Genomic DNA, 18946 nt, shown 5'->3' with positions numbered 1-18946 from the left:
ACGTATAGCCTATATCAGATTGCTTGCTATCTTGGAGAAGGGAGGAGGTAAGGGAGGGAGAAAAACATTTGGAACTCAAAATCTTACAAAAATGTTGAAAACTCTTTTTTACATGTAATTGTAAAAATTAAATACTATTAAGAGATAATGGAGGGTGGAAAGGCCTGGCCTATTGTGGTTCATGAAGTCACAAAGAGTTGGATAGGACTAGACAAGCTGAACAACAACAATTTGTAGCCAGCATTTTTCTGTTTGACTCATGTTTTGAGAACTTGTATTGTTTTAATTTACATTGCTAAAGTTGTGTGTGTGTTCTTTTGGTTCTACTTTTGCCATCATATGTGTCTTTCCATATTTCCCCAAAGTCTTCATTTTTGTTAGCCCTTGTGGAATATGTTCTGACCATTCCCAAACCTTGCTGCTTACAGTCTGGTCATCCTCCTCATTTCCTATTCTCAGAACTTGGAACCCAGATAGTCTCCAAGAGTCAGATTTTTCTACTTTTTTTCTCCCAATTAGTTCAACATACCCTTTCTCTCCCTTTTTCCACCTATGCTAGGTGAACATTTCCCCTCCCCCATCTGGTTCCCCTTTACTTGTTCTCTTTCCCCATTAGACATAAACTACTCAAGTATAAAGATTGACTTTCCTTCTATTTTGATTCTGAGCATTTAGCAGTGTCTGACTCATAGCATGAGTTTAATACATTATTTTTTATTCATCACAGTTTATAACATTCTATTACATTCACTTACCACAATTTATTTAGTTATTCCCTAATTGTCAGGCATATTGAAATAAAATAGAAACTCCCTTGTTCTGAACCTGGTTACATCCTCTTTTGTACTCTTATTGTACATTTATTTCTCTTCTGCACAAAATGATCCAAACTGTCTTATCTCCTCTTTCTTACACATGACACTTGATCTACTATCACCTTGCCTTAGTACTAGCAGCCTTGGAATGCACTTTCTTTGTCTTTACCTCTCCCTCAGAGAAAACCTGAACTTCCTGCAGGGCTTTGGTGCAGTGTTAACCTGTTACATAATGCTTTTCTTGATCACTCTAACTGCTAGTGCCCTTTTTCCTTTTTTTGCTGTCCCACTGTTTCAGTCATGTCTGACTCTTTGTGACTCTGCAGTTTTTTTTTTTTTGCAAAGATAGTGCATGTTTTGCTATTTTCTTTTTTTTTATTAAAGCTTTTTATCTTCACAACATATGCATAGATAATTTTTCAGCATTGACCCTTGCATAGCCTTGTGTTTCTGATTTTCCCTTCTTTCCCCCTACCCCTTCCCCTAGATGGCAGGTAATCCAATATATGTTAAACATGTTAACATATATGTTAAATCCAATATATGCATATATATTTATACAATTACCATGCTGCACAAGAAAAATCAGATCAAAATCGAAAAAATGAGAAAGAAAATAAAATACAAGCAAATAACAACAAAAGGAGTGAAGATGCTATCTTATGATCCACACTTAGTTCCCATAGTCCTCTCTCTGGATGTAGATGGTTCTCTTCATCACAAAATCATTGGAACTGGCCTCAATCATCTCATTGTTGGAGAGAGCTATGTCCATCAGAATTGATCATCATATAGTCTTGTTGCCGTGTATAATAATCTCCAAGTTCTGCTCATTTCCTTTAGCATCAGTTCATGTAAGTCTCTCCAGGTGTCTCTGAAATCGTCCTCCTGGTCATTTCTTATAGAACAATAGTATTCCATGGCATTCATATGCCATAACTTATTCAGCTATTCTCCAGTTGATATACATCCACGCAGTCTCCAGTTTCTGGCCACTACAAAAAGAGCTGCCACAAACATTTTGGCACATACAGGTCCCTTTCCCTTCTTTAGTATTTCCTTGGGATATAATCCCAGTGGTAGCACTGCTGGATCAAAGGGTATGTACAGTTTGACAGCCCTTTGGACATAGTTTCAAATTGTTCTCCAGAATGGTGGGAGCAGTTCACAACTCCACCAACAATGTATCAGTGCCCCAGTTTTCCCACATCTCCTTCAACATTTATCATTATCTTTTCCTGTCATCTTAGCCAATCTGACATGTATGTAGTGGTACCTCAGAGTTTTCTTAATTTTCATCTCTCTGATCAATAGTGATTTAGAGCACCTTTTCATATGACTAGAAATGGTCTCAATTTCTTCATCTGAAAATTCTGTTTATATCCCATTTTCCATTTTCTTCTCCAGTTCATTTTACAGATGATGAAATTGAGGCAGTTAAGTGACATCTCCAGAGTTACACAATTAGTAAGTGTCTTCTCCTCCTCTTTTTTTTTAAATGAAAACAGAATTTTTTGAAATATTATGCACATTCTACTGTAGGTCTGTGTCATTAGAGACCAGTTGCCATTAGAGGTGTTTATGAAGTATGGTTTTTATCCTTCCCAACCCAACCCAGAAAATGAAGCTGTGTGAGAATTCTGTATTAGTTTTCTGGCTGTGACAACACCAGAAGATGTGTTTCTTATTAAATGCAGCTCATTAAGTACAGCTTATCTCCTGACACTTGTTGGTTCTTACTGTGTGTCAGAGTGGGCAGTATGTGGAGATGATAAAACTAAAGTTTCTGAAAAATTTGCCTGCAGTTATTCCTATAGAATAACATTGGAGACCTCTGCTATGGTCATTGCTGGATATTTTTTGCCCTCTTGGAAAACATTTATGACACATTGTCATCAGACTTTGGAAGATTCCACAGTTAACTGTCAGGATGTCCTAAAACATTATCACAGAAATATTTAGTAAGAACACAAATCCACAATCAGTAACATATGCTCAGAGTTATTTTTTTAGTAATAAGCATGAGTTTAGAGGCAGTGTGGTACAGTGGATAGAAACCTTGGCCTCTGTCTTTGTGACTCTAGGCAAATCACTTAATCTGAGTTTCCTGAGGCAACTTGCCCAGACTGTAAGTAGCAGAGAAGGTATCATTCTGCAATAAGGAGGAAGTTATACAATGGTAACCACCTAAAATGATGAAACCATAGGCCTGGTTTAAAAAATGACATGAATTATTCAGAATCCTGTCTACATTCCTTTTTCTAGGCAATTCCCCTCACAGTAACATGCATTTTAGAAATTGTTACCTAGTGTTATAAGGTAAGGTCCCAGCAGTGGAACAGTTTTTGGCTGTTCTGTCTGTAGCCATTATAGGGATTGTGCTCAGTAGCATGAGTCACTGAATCCCAGACTTGGAAAGGACCTAGCAAAGGCTACTAGTCCAGCTGGTACCTTTAGAAAGGAAAGAAACTAGAATTTATTAAGTACCTACTATATGCCAGATACTATGCTACACACTTACAAATATTATCTCATTTGATCTTCACAACAATCTTGGGAGTTAGGTAGTATTTTTTCCCTCAGTTTTATAGTTGAGGAATCTGTAGCTGACCGAGGTGACATTCCCAGGTTCACACAATTGGATTTGAACTCAGGTCTTCCAGAAGGCAGATCCAGCAGCCTCTCTTCTGCAGAAGACTTTCTTGCCTCTGAACAAGACTCTTCTCTACAACATACTGTGCAAATAGTCATGTAGTCCCAGTGTTTGAAGACCTATAGTGAAAGGAAATCCACAAATTCCTGAGGAAGACTGCTTTTGCAGAACTTTTATCCATTGACCTAAGCAGCTAGTTGAACTTCCTTTGATTAGCTTACATACTTGAATAATTACTCTTGATTCATATAATTATAGACTGTTCATAGTTATGGTCTATTCATGGATTATGAGGGGAAATATTGATCCCTTAACTTTATATATGAAATACCTATTATCTAGAGAAGTCCATGACTTGCCTAAGATAATATAACTTGTGATTGGAAGAGTTAGATCTAGATTCTAGACATCATCTTCCCCCTTTACTACATTGCTTCATTCACTCATTCATTCATGCTTAATAATGACTTTTTTCTTGAACTGGCTCATTTTTGTTCCCTCATTCCTCTTTGTCCCATTCACTCTTTTCTTACCCTATTTATAAGCTACTTCTTTGTCTAGTCTTCCTATTGAATTTTTCTCTCTTCTGTCAATATAAGTACTATTAAGTCATGTTACTTCTCTTTTGAAAAAAAGGTGTGAATATTTAATAAATTGGTTTATCTCCAAGATGATGATGCATTAGCTAAAAGTATGGCAGTAAAACAGACAGCAGTGCAGTTCAAAGATGAAGATAGTAGCTGTTTTCCTGAATTAGTACCTTACAGAGAACTAAGCCAGTTTTCATATTTATATATAGCACATTGTGCTTTTGAGGAAGTAGACTATCTGTATATTTGGAGGTGGCAAATATAAAGGATTATAGGATTTAAACTGTAAAATCAAAAGTGTCAGACTCATAACCTGTAAGGATGTGATTGGCAAAACACTTAGATTAAAATATAAGTGAAATGCAAAATGTAAATGGAAAAGTTTAATAAAACAAAAATATAATAGAAGAATGTTGTTGTGTTTTCTAATCCAGTATTAGGTCCACAGGCATCTGTTTCTGTTTGAATTTGACATCACTAATTTTGAGATAGAAGAGACCTTAGGGATTGCCTAGCATCACCTCCTCCTCTTGTCTCTCAAGAAATTCAGATCCAGAGAGATTGAATGACTTTCTAGAAGTCATAAGGGCTGCTCAGGCAGAGCCAGGAGTTGAATCCAGGACCTGTGACTCCAAATTCAGTGTTCTTTCCATATTACGAAATAAGCCAAAGGTTGCTTTAGTACATTTTATAATATAGTTTAGCCAATACTAGCCTAAAATGACATTTATTGGGTATATTTTCACTTATCATCAATTGGAATGATTTTTCTTTAAATGGTTTAGTGAGAATCAGCATTATCACCAGTTGCAGTATTTCAAGAGTAATGTTTTATTCAGCTCATTGAAAGTTCTTTAAACCAGTGCAAACAGATTCAATGTTTATTTAATAATAATAATTATAGCCCTTAAGGTTTTCAATGTTAACTCATGTAAATGTATTTCATGCATTGAAAAATTCCATAGGAAGGAAAATTACTGGTGCAGATATAAAATTTTTTGAAGGTTAATTGTGTTAGTATATAATATAGACTCTAGAGGGCAGTCTTTTAAAGATAAACCAAATGGTTCTCAGTTTACTTACTCAGAAGTGGAATTTTAAGTGGCCTAGCTATTGGAATTAAGATAGATAAAGATTAAAACAATTGTTTTATTCCAGTTAATCAAGAATAAAATAGTTTAAAGCATGAGGGAAAAAAGCCCAAAGTACATTTAAATACGTTCTATGTAAAAATTTTTTTTCTAATTATCTAGAGCAGCAGAGGAAAAAAAAAATTTAAGCAAATCGTACTTACTAAGCACTCATCTGTATCTTACACTGTGTTCATCCCTGCAAATACAAAATGATATCCAGATAATATTAAAAATGATAAGGCCCTACTCACCTAGAAGAGAAAATATTAATTAACTGATTAAATAATTAGTGACTATTAGGTTGCAAGGCATTTGGGAGAATTGCTTTGTTTCTTCCTGTAAAGGAGTTTATGTACCTACTAGATTGCAAACAGAGGGAAAGATCACCAGAGGTATTCCCCTCCAGCCTCACAGATTATAATCTCCTCCATAACTCTTCATGTTGTACATTTCCTCTTATTTTCACACATAATTTCATTGGAATATTCATTGCTGTGGATGGTGACATCTTGTTATTTTAGGATCTTGGGAGTATTCAGATTGTTTAGCTGTTGTTATATGACTGGTCTAATCATACGTAAATTAAAATTTTTTTATTATCATTTCTCAATTTCCCTTTTCCTTCCCCTATACAATTCTCTATCCCTTATAATAAGGAACAATTTTTAAAAGGCAGTTTATCAAAATCAACATTTTAGCCATGTACATATAAGTAGGCCTGCACAGACAAGGGAAGAAAGTGCATTTTCTTTTTTCTTTTTCTTTTTTTTTAAATTAATTTTATAATTATAAATTTTTTGACAGTACATATGCATGAGTAATTTTTTATAACATTATCCCTTATATTCATTAGTGCATTTTCTTAAATCTTCAGTGCTAAACTTATCATTTTAATTATTCTATCTGTATCTCTATCTCTATCTACTTCCCCCCTCCTATTCCCTTTTCTTTACTCCTTCTTCTCTACCTCCCCTTTCTCATATTCTTTCTTTTGTTGCTCTAGGTAGGTCTCAGTGAATTTGTAATTGATTAAATAACTAAAACCAAATTTTGGTGATTAACAGATAAGCGTCGCTTAGAACTCTGGAAGTCTCTAGTGGGAAACCATAGATCACTTGTACTTGGTTGTTTCACATTTTTATTGATGATTTAGATGAAGTTATTGATGATATCTCTATCAGATTTGTAAGTAATTCAAAGATTTAGTACGGATTAAGGTAGTTCTAAATTCATTTTAACTCAACTAATTGATTGTATTATTTTGACACTATTTCACAATCCTAATGAGTAATTAACTTTTTAAATAATAAAGACTTGCGTGCTTTTCACCTCCCATTTGTGTATTAATTTTCCTTATTAAACTGTCAGCTCTTTGTAATTATTATTTTTTTTTTGTTTGTATTTGCTTAGTATAGTACTTAGCACGTTTGTTGCCATACAGAGATTCTAAATGGCTAAGGCTACATGAATGTTGTCCTTTATGTTCAAAGAGGACCAAAATAACACATTACTGTATTGGACTTAATGTATTTGTGTCCATCTGTGACTGATCAGATCAGTGTGAGCTTGGAAGGCTCTACCACAGGTTGGGGCACATGAATATTTGAATATTTGAAGTAGGGATGTTTCTTTTGAGCTATTACAGTTTTGCTTTGCTTAGAGAGTACCACCTCCTCTTTGAAGTGTTCACACCATGGTGGGTAGTTCTTTAAAGAGACCTTATAGCGTCCATATATCACTTCTTCTTACCTATGTGTGAGCACCTTGTGTAAATTCTCACTAAAATAGTCCTTTAGGCAAAAATATATTTGGCATTTGGACAAAGTGAATTGCTCTCTCTATAGTAGAATTTGAATGCTTAGTAGTTTTGCTCAATAAAAGACCTCAGTGTCTGGCAACTTATCAGTTGATCTTCAAAATCTGCCTAATACATTTCAAATAGAAGCATTTCAGTTGCCTGGAATAACATTAATGTACTAGATTAAAACTAGTATACTGTCCTGATTTCACAGTCATACAACAATGTGGTTATTAGCAAAATAGCTCTGTAGACCTTCAGTTTGGTAGGCAGCTTGCTACTTCTTCTCTTCCACATTTGCTTTTGGTGTTTCCCAAATACTGAACTAACTCTGGCTATGCATTTGTCAACCTTCTTGTTATCTATTGCCTAGGTAAATGAACTTATCCACAGTGTTCAAAAAGTTTCCATTTGCTGTAACCAGTGGTTCTATGAATTGATGTTGTATGATGCAGAATTTTCGTTTTCTTAGAATGAATGGTCAGCCCAAAATTAGCATAGGTGACAGAGAATTGATCCTCTGTTGCATCTCACTAACTCATTCTCCTTTAGTTTTGATTTGTTGCCTTTGTAATTTAAATAATTTACCAGCAATGTGATAGCTGACCTTGATGCTGTTTTCTTCTTCCTTAGTGAAGGCATCTGAGAACCTAGTTGAAAAACATAAAAGCTTGGGAGCAAGCACACAGTCCTGTTTTTGGCCCATAGCCTTCAGGGCTTTGGATTGTTACTGTCAGCCTAAAGAGGAATTTCAACTGTCTTCTTACTGAGCCAAGAATCCTGTATCTCTCTAAACTTCACTTACGCTTTACTTTTGATGGAGTTAAATGCTACTTTTTTGGAGACAGTTGGACTTTCTTGCTGGTAAACCCTGTGGAGTTCTTTTTTGTTGTTGTTGTTGTTGAGCAGCTTCTGAATTTTCCCGTTATTTTTGTCAAACCAATCTTGATGTTTGCAAATGTTGGTGGATTTGTAAATGCAGTGTATATACCAAATTTCTGAAAACTGTTCACTCTTTTTCTCCTCCACTATTTCCAAACATGTGTTGACTGAATTTTCTCTCTAAGTTAGCAACAAACTGTTCACACTTGAGAAGCATTCTCATTTGTGGACATTAAGTCTTCTGGTAATTGTTTGTCTTGGAACTGCTGCTTTTGTCGAATGTGAATTTTTAACTTGGAGAGCATAAGTCTGTGATTGGTGTAGCACTCTGCAGCACACATCCCCTTCATAGTTTTCACTTCCTATCTGTCTCTTGTCCTAATGGTAAATGCCAGTGTTTGCTGTGATTGTGCTTACACAAAATATCACTGCATTGAGGTCCATGGAAGATTGTGATTCTGAGGTCTAGAGTCTTCAGTAGTAAGTGACTGCTGCTATTGTAGTTGCTGTTTCTGACTCATTCCTCCTAAGGAGTAAATGCTGATACCACCCAGAGTTACAAGCTTGTCCTCTTTGGCACATTGATGATGAAGGGTTTCCAGAAATTAAAAAAAGTTTTTCTTTGACCTCATCAGACTACATACAATCAGCTAGGTGGCTCAGGGGGGTCTGTTGTGCTTAAATAAGGAAATTGTTGCTGTTTTTCAGTCATTTCAGTGGTGTCCAACTCTTTGTGACCTTGTTTGGGGTTTTCTTGGCAAAGATACTGGAGTGGTTTTCCATTTTCTTCTCCATCTTATTTTACACATCAGGAAACTGAGGCAAATAGAGTAAAGTGATTTGCCTAGTTACTTAGTGTCTGAGGCTGGGTTTGAATTCAGATCTTCTTGACTCCAGGCCTGGCTCTGTATACTGCACTGCCTACTTTTCATTGGTGAATCAGGAAGACTTGCGTTCAAATGTGACCTTATATGCATATTAAATGCATGACTTGGACAAGTCACCTTTGCCTGCTTCAGTTTCCTCACGTGTAATATGGGTATAGTAATTACACTTACCTTCTTCAAAAGTTAGTGAATCAGATGATAGAATATCTGTAAAGTGCTTTAGTACATAGTGCATGCATAACAAAATGGTTGTTTCTGCCTTCCTTCCTTCCTAATGTTTTACTTCACTTTAAGTTTCTCAGTATTTCTGGTCAACATGTCATGAGTCTAAAAATTCTCTTAACATATATATGACTTTTGATTTTATGAAGTAATGAGGAAGCAGTTGGAGATTTGTCAAGAGCAGAGGCAGATTTATCTATACCATATCTGGTATAGCTTTAGCTTGTACCGTATCCAGTGAATATTTAAGGATTTATAGAAAGATTTTCAAGATCCTGACAGGATTGATATACTCTTTAGGAGCCTTTCTTTGTTAAATGACATGGTAGAAATATACATAACACATCTATATTCCTTTGAGCTGCTTTGTAATCTTTAGCTTAGATATTCCTTTTCCAGAAAAAGAACCTTACACTTGAAATTAATGAACTGCTAAGGTAGAATTTTATACCTAGGGGGTTTATAGAAAGTAAAAATAAAGCAAGTAGAAACAGTGATAACACTAGATGGTTCAGGTAGTGATACTTTCAAAAACAATCAGATGTAGTTAAGTTAACAATATTTCCCATGACTTCCAGTAAAGTAGGTTATAATCAGCTATAAAAGAATATTTCTGGGCTGGAATTTGACTGGCAATTATAGTAACTAGAAATCACTTTTGGTCTAGCATGTGTTGCTGAAATTTAAAAAAATAATGGAAAGCAGCTTGAGTTAGAATTGCTATTTTATATTATTAAAATAATTATTTTTTCTTCTTTCCAATGCTGTGCTTTTTTTTTTTTAACTTAGTAGTGTACAAAATATCTTCTAAATAATTGTCTTTGCAAAATGCAACAAAACTCTGGAAAACTGAAATAGCATCATGGTATATTGCATTATGTTCTATTATATTGTAGTCATTGTTCTCGGGAAGATATATAATTATCTTGGAATATCAATTTTTATAGTCATTTATATATTTTTATATTAACAAGCTTTGATAAGTTTCATTTTATATATTTTCATGTTAAAATGTTGAGGCAATCTACTACACACCTGTCAGATTGGCTAAGATGACAGGAACAAATAATGATGAATGTTGGAGAAGATGTGGGAAAACTGGGACACTAATACATTGCTGGTGGAGTTGTGAAAGAATCCAGCCATTCTGGAGAGCAATCTGGAACTATGCCCAAAAAGTTATCAAACTGTTCATACCCTTTGACCCAGCAGTACTACTACTGGGCTTATATCCCAAGGAAATACTAAAGAAGGGAAAGGGACCTGTGTGTGCCAAAATGTTTGTGGCAGCTCTTTTTGTTGTAGCTAGAAACTGGAAGATGAATGGATGTCCATCAGTTGGAGAATGGTTGGGTAAATTATGGTATATGAAGGTTATGGAATATTATTGTTCTGTAAGAAATGACCAGCAGGAGGAATACAGAGGGGCTTGGAGAGACTTACATCAACTGATGCTGAGTGAAATGAGCAGAACCAGAAGATCACTATACACTTCAACAACAATGCTGTGTGAAGATGTATTCTGATGGAAGTGGAAATCTTCAACATAAAGAAGATCCAACTCACTTCCAGTTGATCAATGATGGACAGAGAAGAAACACTGGGAAGTGAATGTAAATTGTTAGCACTAATATCTGTCTGCCCAGGTTACATGTACCTTCGGAATCTAATGCTTATTGTGCAACAAGAAAATGGTATTTACACATATGTATTGTATCTAGGTTATATTGTAACACATGTAAAATGTATAGGATTGCCTGTCATCGGGGGGAGGGAGTAGAGGGAGGGGGAGGATAATTTGGAAAAATGAATACAAGGGATAATATTATAAAAAATATATAATAAAAAATGTTGAGGCAATCTGATTATACACAGGATTACAGGAACATAGATGTAGAGTTGGAAAGGATTTTGGAAGCTGGAAAATTGGCTTTGCCCCTCCAGCAGCCCCTTTTCCCCCCCTTTTCAAATAGAGAAACTACATGGTTTGCTGACAGTCTCATAGGGAAGGAGGTGTTTGAGGCTAGATTTGAGCAAGGGGCTTTCTTGACTCCCAGGTCCTACACTAGTCACTGTCGTCTAGCCATAAATGTTGCCCTATTCCTCTTAAAAAATAAAGTCTTTTCTGTATGTGATAATAAATGTTTAATGAAATTTTTGAATACTTTTTTTTATCCATGTAACATTAGATTTTTGAGCATTTGTAAGAATCAATATTCAACAAATTCTTGCTATGCATTTTTACTATATGTAAGGCATTGTGGTAGGCATGAGGGATACAAAGATAAAAAACTAGAAAATTCTTTAACTCTAGGACATTATATTCTACTTCTGGAAAAGATATATTTTGATTGCAACACAAATATAATAAAAGATAGGGAAAAGAGAAAAAAGAAGCCAAAGTTTGGACAAATACTGTGGCAGTTTTGGAAGAGGGAGAGAACTTTGTTTGGAAATGCTCATTTTAAGGAAACTTTAATACTTATGAATTTGTAGACAGATACAAAATTGTTGTAGTTATTTAAAATCTCCATTTATTTTGTATTTAATGGTGGTTTTTTTTTTGAAAGCCTAGAAGATAGCTAAAAATGTATTTTGGCCTTACCTTATATGCCTCATTTTTTAGCCTAGATCTTTGCAATGACACCATTGACATACATATGTGGAAATAGGTACAGTCATTAATCTGACTAACAAATTCTTCATGTTGAAATAATTAGAATCCCAGATTCTCTTTGTGTGAATAAGAATGAAATGAAAAGTCCATTGATATTTTTAACATTAGCAAAGCTCCTTACTAATTTAGAAATATTAGTTATTCAGTCTTCATGCCTTTAAATCTAGTTCATTTTTATCATTTTTCTGTGATTATAGAAAAAAACCTATTTTTGTCCATTTAAGTCTTTTTCTTTATAAGAAAGATTTAAAGCACGCATATTTAAATGCTATATGTTAGTAATTGGTCTCACATTGTTATATTTGGCATTTACAACATAGTTTAATAACTGTTTTGAACTTTTCCTTTCTTGTTGAGATGCAATTGGGGTTAAGTAACTTGCTCAAGGTCACATAGCTACGAATTGTTAAATAAAGTTTGAGGCTGAATTTGAATTTAGATCCTGCTGACTTCAGGATTGGTGTTCTATCCACACTGTGCCATCTATACTATCTGCTTTGTCTTGAACTTTTTAAATGTTGATTGATAAGATTAATTTTGAATTTTCAGAAATTTCAGCTTTCTAGTTATTTCATACAATATGCAAATACATGATAGAAACATACGAAAGTTCAAATTAAGTTGCAGTTCACCAGGTACACTCAAAATTGTGGTATCCAAAAAAATAAATAAATAAATAAATAAAAAATAAAAAAAGAGGAAAAAAAAAAAAGGCCTCAATTAGCTTGAAAACAGGTTTCAAAATCCACAATCTCCATAGAATGTTGTGATCGTTGTTTATGGTCCAAAGAGTTCTTGGGCCTTAACTTTTGTGTTCTTTGCATAAAAGAATGATGAGTTCAAGAACAATTCCTTTAATTTAATCCAATAAGAATCCTATTTACTTTAAGAATCATTTTATTTTTCATTGATTGTAGATTAGAACTGCAGAAAAACTTTGTTGATTACTGAACTATTATTTGCTTTATAATAATGGATCTTTCATTTGTGAATTCACATTTATATTCATTGATGAATTGGTATATTCTGGGTTTGAGTGGATTCTCATGTTATCTTCTTTGAAAGAAGTATCTTAGTGGAGGCAGCTAGGTGGTGCAGTGGATAGAGCACCAGCCCTGAAGTCAGGAGGATCTGTGAGTTCAAATCTGGTCTCAGAGTTCAAATCTGGTCTCAGACATGCACTTAATAAGAATTACTTGCAAATTGATTATCATTCTTTTCATAAAGTACATCAGCTAGGAAAGAAAGGCAGTTGATAAAATGCTTAAAAATCAGGCTTCAGGTAGAAGACATGTCTTGTGAAGGGGAATTTTGTTTTTATTATTTCAAAAGGTGGGTAGCATTCAGGTTATGGGAATTTAACTTGTTTCGTGTTTTAACTTCCTCTTCTATTTTTGACACTTGGCTTTGCTTAAATGTATTGCTATTTTATAATACCTGGAAGTTCCCTGGCCTCTGTATTTTGTTCATTGTAACATTATCCTGTTACATCTGTTCTTAATGTATACTTCGAAGTAATTGATACCTCCTCTGTAAAAGCTGAGTATTAATGAACAGTATTTGAAAATCTCTTTAACTGAGGTGAGGCCAATTTGTAGAAATTTAAAATACTAAGGCAATGAGGTATTTTTTATTTAACATAGTTTATTGATCTGAAAGATTTAGGATTTTACTGTTCATGATGTATATTTCAAATATTTTTCATCTTAGTAAAGGGTTTTTGTGAATTTCTTTGGCCAAAGAAAAAAAGTCACCCGAGGGACAATATGTTTTATTCCTAAAATAAATTTTCATTGTGAATTATTAATATTATATAAATTTAAAGTGCAGTACTACTTTGATATCACATAGGAAAGGAAAGCTAATAAGCTATTGATCATAGGCTAATAAGCCTCAATAAAGAAAATATAATGATTAAAAAAAACTTGGGATGTACTACTTAGTCTTTTTATATCCTGACCTATTATGTTAATAAGAACATGAATTGTCACCATTTCTCCTTCTCCAATAATTTAAAAATTCCATGAACATTTATGCTGTTAGGTTTTTATTCTAGTGCTAAAGAATATTTACTGATAAAACAACTTCAGTTCTTTCTATTCCTCCCTCCCCCATATCACATTTCCTCCACAGATGATGATAGACGATGGAAACAATGACTAAGATAGAACACTGTTTTTAAGTCAGCCAACATACTGCATATTCAGGCATCAATTTAAAAATAAATTCCATAGTGAATGGTATGTGGTGCGTGTTTATGTCACAAAACAAAGTCTGGAAAAATCTCTGCCTTCCTGCTCTAACTCTTTCTTTTCCCTTTTTGCTTATAAAGAAATGAAAATGATCTTCTGCCTGGGACACATACATTGTTCTTTTCTTTCCTCCAAAATAATAGAAGATATTTCCCCCATTTACTCTTTGGGAGAGCATTGGTTGAATAGCCACTTGCCCTTTCTTTAGGGCCCAGTGTAATTTGATAAGACTTACTCTGTGTGCCTCTTGAGAACCGACACCCTACAGAACTTTGAAGACAGTTTTGGTAGGAGAGATCTAAATGTTCAGTTTTTAGAGCTGGGTAAACCTGGCTATAGAGGAGAGGACTGAGGGTAGTAGTCACAATAGTTCTATGCTTGATTTATGTTTGAGTTACCAAGACTAATGAAGTTAGATTTGCAAAATTGATGCAGTTAGTCAGTTTGAGATTTTCTTGGAGTCAGGTGTAGGTTTAAAATATAATTTTTATGTAATCTCTTCAAGTATTCTTCTATCTTTTATCCTGACCAAATAATGTTCAATATTCTTTTTGACATCAGTTAGGTGCTAGGTCACTTCTTCTGAATTGTGTTTTGCCTTGGAGAAAGAAGGTCAGTTGCCCACTATATTGGCCGATGTATAAAACTGCAGTAAGTTTTGAGCATATTTCTCAGGTGTGCATGTAGGATGGCTTTTGGTGGGTAAGGATATTTTTATAAAAATATTTCACAATCAGTTTTTTGAATTTGTAGATATGATAGGTAAGAGATTGCCATGAATAAAAATGTCTTTGCTATAAAAAGCTATTATGTTTTCACTTCTCCTTTAGTCTTCTTGGTTATCAGGCCAGTGTATTGTGGACTCAGGGGAATCTGGACATTGGTGATTTTTTTTTTCCTTAACAAAGGGATCTTTCTGAATAGCCCATGTTTCTTGAGTAGTTGCACGTCTACAGTTTTCACTTCATAAATGTTAGCTGCAGTCTGTCTTGTCTGTCTACCAAGTTAGCACATCTTTTGTCAACCACGTGAACTAGTCACATTCCAAGGTCTGTGCTCTGGACCAAAGTGTTCTCTAGATTTTGGAGAATTTCTTTGCCTTAGAATTGAACTGGGCTTTCTCCTTTCTTCATACCTTTTTATTTTCTCCCTGTTGGTGAAAGAAAACTTATGGTTTTGGTCTTAATCTTCTTCTTACAAGACAATAATACAGTACAAAATCTTCTTCTGATAAAAATGTCTGTTTTGATGACTAGGTTTCCAGGATGTTAATATGCATGCTCTCATCATTAAAGTCACCCAAACTTGCAAATTCTAATTTCACACTTTTTAGCTAGACATTTTACCTAGTTCAAATTAAAAATCAACATAATATTCTTGATTTTATATTCATCAAAATCAATTCTTTTATTGTTGTTTCAATGGAATTTATAAGCGTTTTCTCATATAATGAAATCAGTCAATAATGATTGGGAATATTACACTTATTACTATAATATCAACAGTTCTCATTATGTAGCATATATACTTTATGTATATACATATATATATATATACTTTATGTGTATATACATAAAGTATATATATATATATATTTTTTTTCCTCTTATTTGATACTCTCTACAGCTCTTTGAGTGGTCATTATTATCCCCCTTTTATAGATCTGGGAACTGAAGCTCAGACAGGTTTGAGACTTGGTCAGACTCTGACAGCTGGTGACTGTCTGGGACAGGACTTAGACAACCCCATGTTTTCATGTTTTCCTGATGCCACCTTGAGCATTTGGTGGTGGCTGTAATTTTTATTCTCTCTGGACTTGCTATATTAGGAGGAGAAAATGTCATGTTTTAGCTTTGAGTCCAGATCAGAGGAGAGTAAATTCAGGAGTGAAAGGGACTATGATGGAATCCATTCAGTAAGTAATTATGCATCTTTCCTCTGCCTCTCCTCCACCATCACCCTTCCCCAGCTCTTAGGGCCCTGATCATCTGAGCCGTTGATTCTGAATGAGATTCTTAGCTCTTCTTGATTGAGAAGTGGTCTGAAATAGTGGAAAGAGCCTGGTCAGTCAGGACAGTTTTATTTTTATTTTTATTTTTTTTTATATTTTATTTTATTTTTTTTTTATTCATTTTTCCAAATTATCCCCTCCCTCCCTCCACTCCCTCCCCCCATGGCAGGTAATCCCATACATTTTACATGTGTTACAATATAACCTAGATACAATATATGTGTGTAAATACCATTTTCTTGTTGCACATTAATTATTAGCTTCCAAAGGTATAAGTAACCTGGGTAGATAGACAGTAGTGCTAACAATTTACATTCGCTTCCCAGTGTTCCTTCTCTGGGTGTAGTTATTTCTGTCCATCATTGATCAACTGGAAGTGAGTTGGATCTTCTTTATGTTGAAGATTTCCACTTCCATCAGAATATGTCCTCATACGGTATTGTTGTTGAAGTGTACAGCGATCTTCTGGTTCTGCTCATTTCACTCAGCAACAGTTGATTTAAGAGTCAGGACAGTTTTAAAAACAGCATATTAAATTATTGGATTCTTAAAAAGGGGAAAGCAAGCTGGGGTACAGACTTATAGCTTAATGTAAAATCCCTTTTTCTATTCTTTATATTCAGAAATACTCATCTCAGTTGATTTTAAGTTCAGAAGAAAACAAATAACCAGACCACTAACAAAGTACAGCACATGTGCTTGTATTAGGAAGAGCACAAGCCTGGAATTCGGAGAACCCTGAGTTTGCATAAGAGTTGGGGTATTGAAAAGCTGTGTGATCTAGGATGAGTCACTTCATTTCTTTGACTCTTAGTTTCCTCATCTGCAAAATGGAAAGAATACTATTTGTTCTACTTACCTCATAGGGATATTGTAAAGAAAAAAAATTCATTTTAAATGTGAAATAAATATCTAAATGTGAGCCCTTATGATTTTATGAGGGACTAGTAAATGTAAAAAGGTGGGGGAGGGCAGGGGGAAATGTGTGTGTACTCTATGAGGAGATGGGGACATCACTGAGCAGATGTTTATGTGCATGTATCATTTTGCAAATAGCTCTAGGCCAGAGCCAGTGCTATATTGGCCTCAAGGGGAAGCTGGACTAAAATTAGGTAATTAAAAAACAACAACAACAACAATGAATAAAACTCAACAAGAAAATCATGCTTTTGAAAGACAACCAGGGAACCAAGTCCTTACAATCAGTCTATCCTGAAGAGACATAAAAAATTAGCCAAAGATGATATGTTTAAATGAGAATTGTGGTCACTGGGACTTGACAAACAGATAGCAATCTTTGATATTGAACAAAAATGTTGAAATTATAGTGGAGAAAGAAAAGAGGGGGAGAAGAAGAGGTGTTATGGTAGAGAAAAAAGAGGGTCTTCTTAAATATTTTTTGAGAAAAATTGAAATCCATGCCGGCTTTGAGGATTGTGAAGGGTATAGATAGCATATCATATGCCATAACAGCAATTAGTTGTGTGCAAATGAAATAAACTGATTATTTGGCATTATTGACAAACCATTTAAAAACATTGACAGAAAAAGGATTTTAACTATTTAGACATCTTGATTCTCAGGGAAAAAAATATACCTACTTATAGCTTAAGGAACTCTCAGTCTCTATATGAGATTAAGATAACAGACTGATGCCAAAGGAAGTGAGATAGAGCTTTTAAGCAACAATGACAGGTGAAGTTGATGAGAATTAACAGCTTTTGACTCTTAATTCTTAGCCAAAAGGGGAATATTGCAATGTGACCTGCCTGTGGCATGAGTGTGTGACAGGATGAAATACTGTTTTACCATCCATTTTATTTAAAAAATTCCTACTTTTATCTATGAAATGATAGCATTGTTAGCAGATTTTGTGGATTTTATATAGATACACATTTATATGTACATATATACACATTCCCAATGGATATTTTAATGAACATTATAAACTGTATATTATGGCATTGCTTATACTTAAATTAGTTTATAAAATAATAAAGTATTTTATTTAGCAAAAAAGGAAGAACTTTAAAATACTTAAAGAAAAAATCCTTTCCCTTCTCCCTTTCCATATTGTAGCTGTGACCTTCTTACTGATGTTTGATAGAAATAAAAATAGGAACCCGTCCAGCTAGTCATTTGGCTTTCCAAAAATAAGTTCATCACATTAAAACAAAGAAATGAAGACTGACTGCTGATTGTGACATACCGATCAATTTGTGTTCCATCTCTAGGCATTTTCTCTGTAGCTTCATTATGGATTCCTTATGGGTCACATTAACACTCAGAAATGACTGGTTATGAAGGAAAAGATGACCCATTGGACTGTAAATGTAAAACTTAATAGTAACAACCATATACACTTAATATCAGATAGATTGTTTTTCACATAAGTGGAGGTTATGACTATTCCTTTTTGGAACAGTTGTTTTCAAATGAAAATTATGCTTTATTTCTAGAGGATCAGAAGATACTTCCTCTAGATTATTCTGTACTATTGGAGAAGTCTATCTACCTTGTGAGAGATACATTTTTCATTTGGAAAAAACTTAATAATATATATATTTTTAGTTCTTAATATTACTTTTTAAAGTGACTTTTTCATTATAATTTTATTATGTCTTTTTCAAAAATCTGAAATATAAAGAGGAGCTTTAGAAAAAAAGTACCCTGAAAGAATATTAGTAATGCCTCTTTAACTTAAAGATAGCAGTAGAGTGAGTGCATGTGTTCAGCATCACATGTCAGGAAACTTTCCCTAAAGCAGCTTGGCCGTCTAGTGGCTCAGTGTGACTGTTACATTTCTTGCCTGATTGAGTTCATAGACTTCTTTGAAAAAGTTACTGGTTTCCTGGCCCTGCTTATGGTTGCATTATGGAATATTCAGGTAAAATGAACATTTAATTATTTGCTTATGTGAATTATTTAAAACATTTATATAGAGCAAAGATCATTTTAGTTGTTGGTTTTGTTTCTATTTTTAAATTTGTGAATGAGTTTGTTCTCAGGTGGTTAATAGAGAATTT

General features: G+C 34.2%; 1 protein-coding gene across 3 annotated transcripts in view; it reads left to right on the top strand.

Moving 5' to 3' along the window:
* The window catches only part of ST7 (suppression of tumorigenicity 7), a 320239-nt gene that overhangs the window by 37571 nt on the left and 263722 nt on the right, over window positions 1-18946 (top strand). The window contains exon 1 of one of the 3 annotated variants that reach the window (XM_074268216.1): window positions 18712-18807. The exons of the other annotated variants lie outside the window; for them this stretch is intronic. Within the exon in view, the coding sequence (XP_074124317.1) occupies window positions 18795-18807 (13 nt within the window). The 5' untranslated portion in view covers window positions 18712-18794. Of the gene's footprint in view, window positions 1-18711; window positions 18808-18946 lie in introns of those variants that run through there. 3 annotated transcript variants of the gene reach the window in all.

This window comes from Sminthopsis crassicaudata, chromosome 5 (genome assembly GCF_048593235.1).
Source record: "Sminthopsis crassicaudata isolate SCR6 chromosome 5, ASM4859323v1, whole genome shotgun sequence".
In the NCBI taxonomy this organism is placed as follows: Eukaryota; Metazoa; Chordata; class Mammalia; order Dasyuromorphia; family Dasyuridae; genus Sminthopsis; species Sminthopsis crassicaudata.
This window is presented reverse-complemented; position numbering and strand designations above follow the sequence as displayed.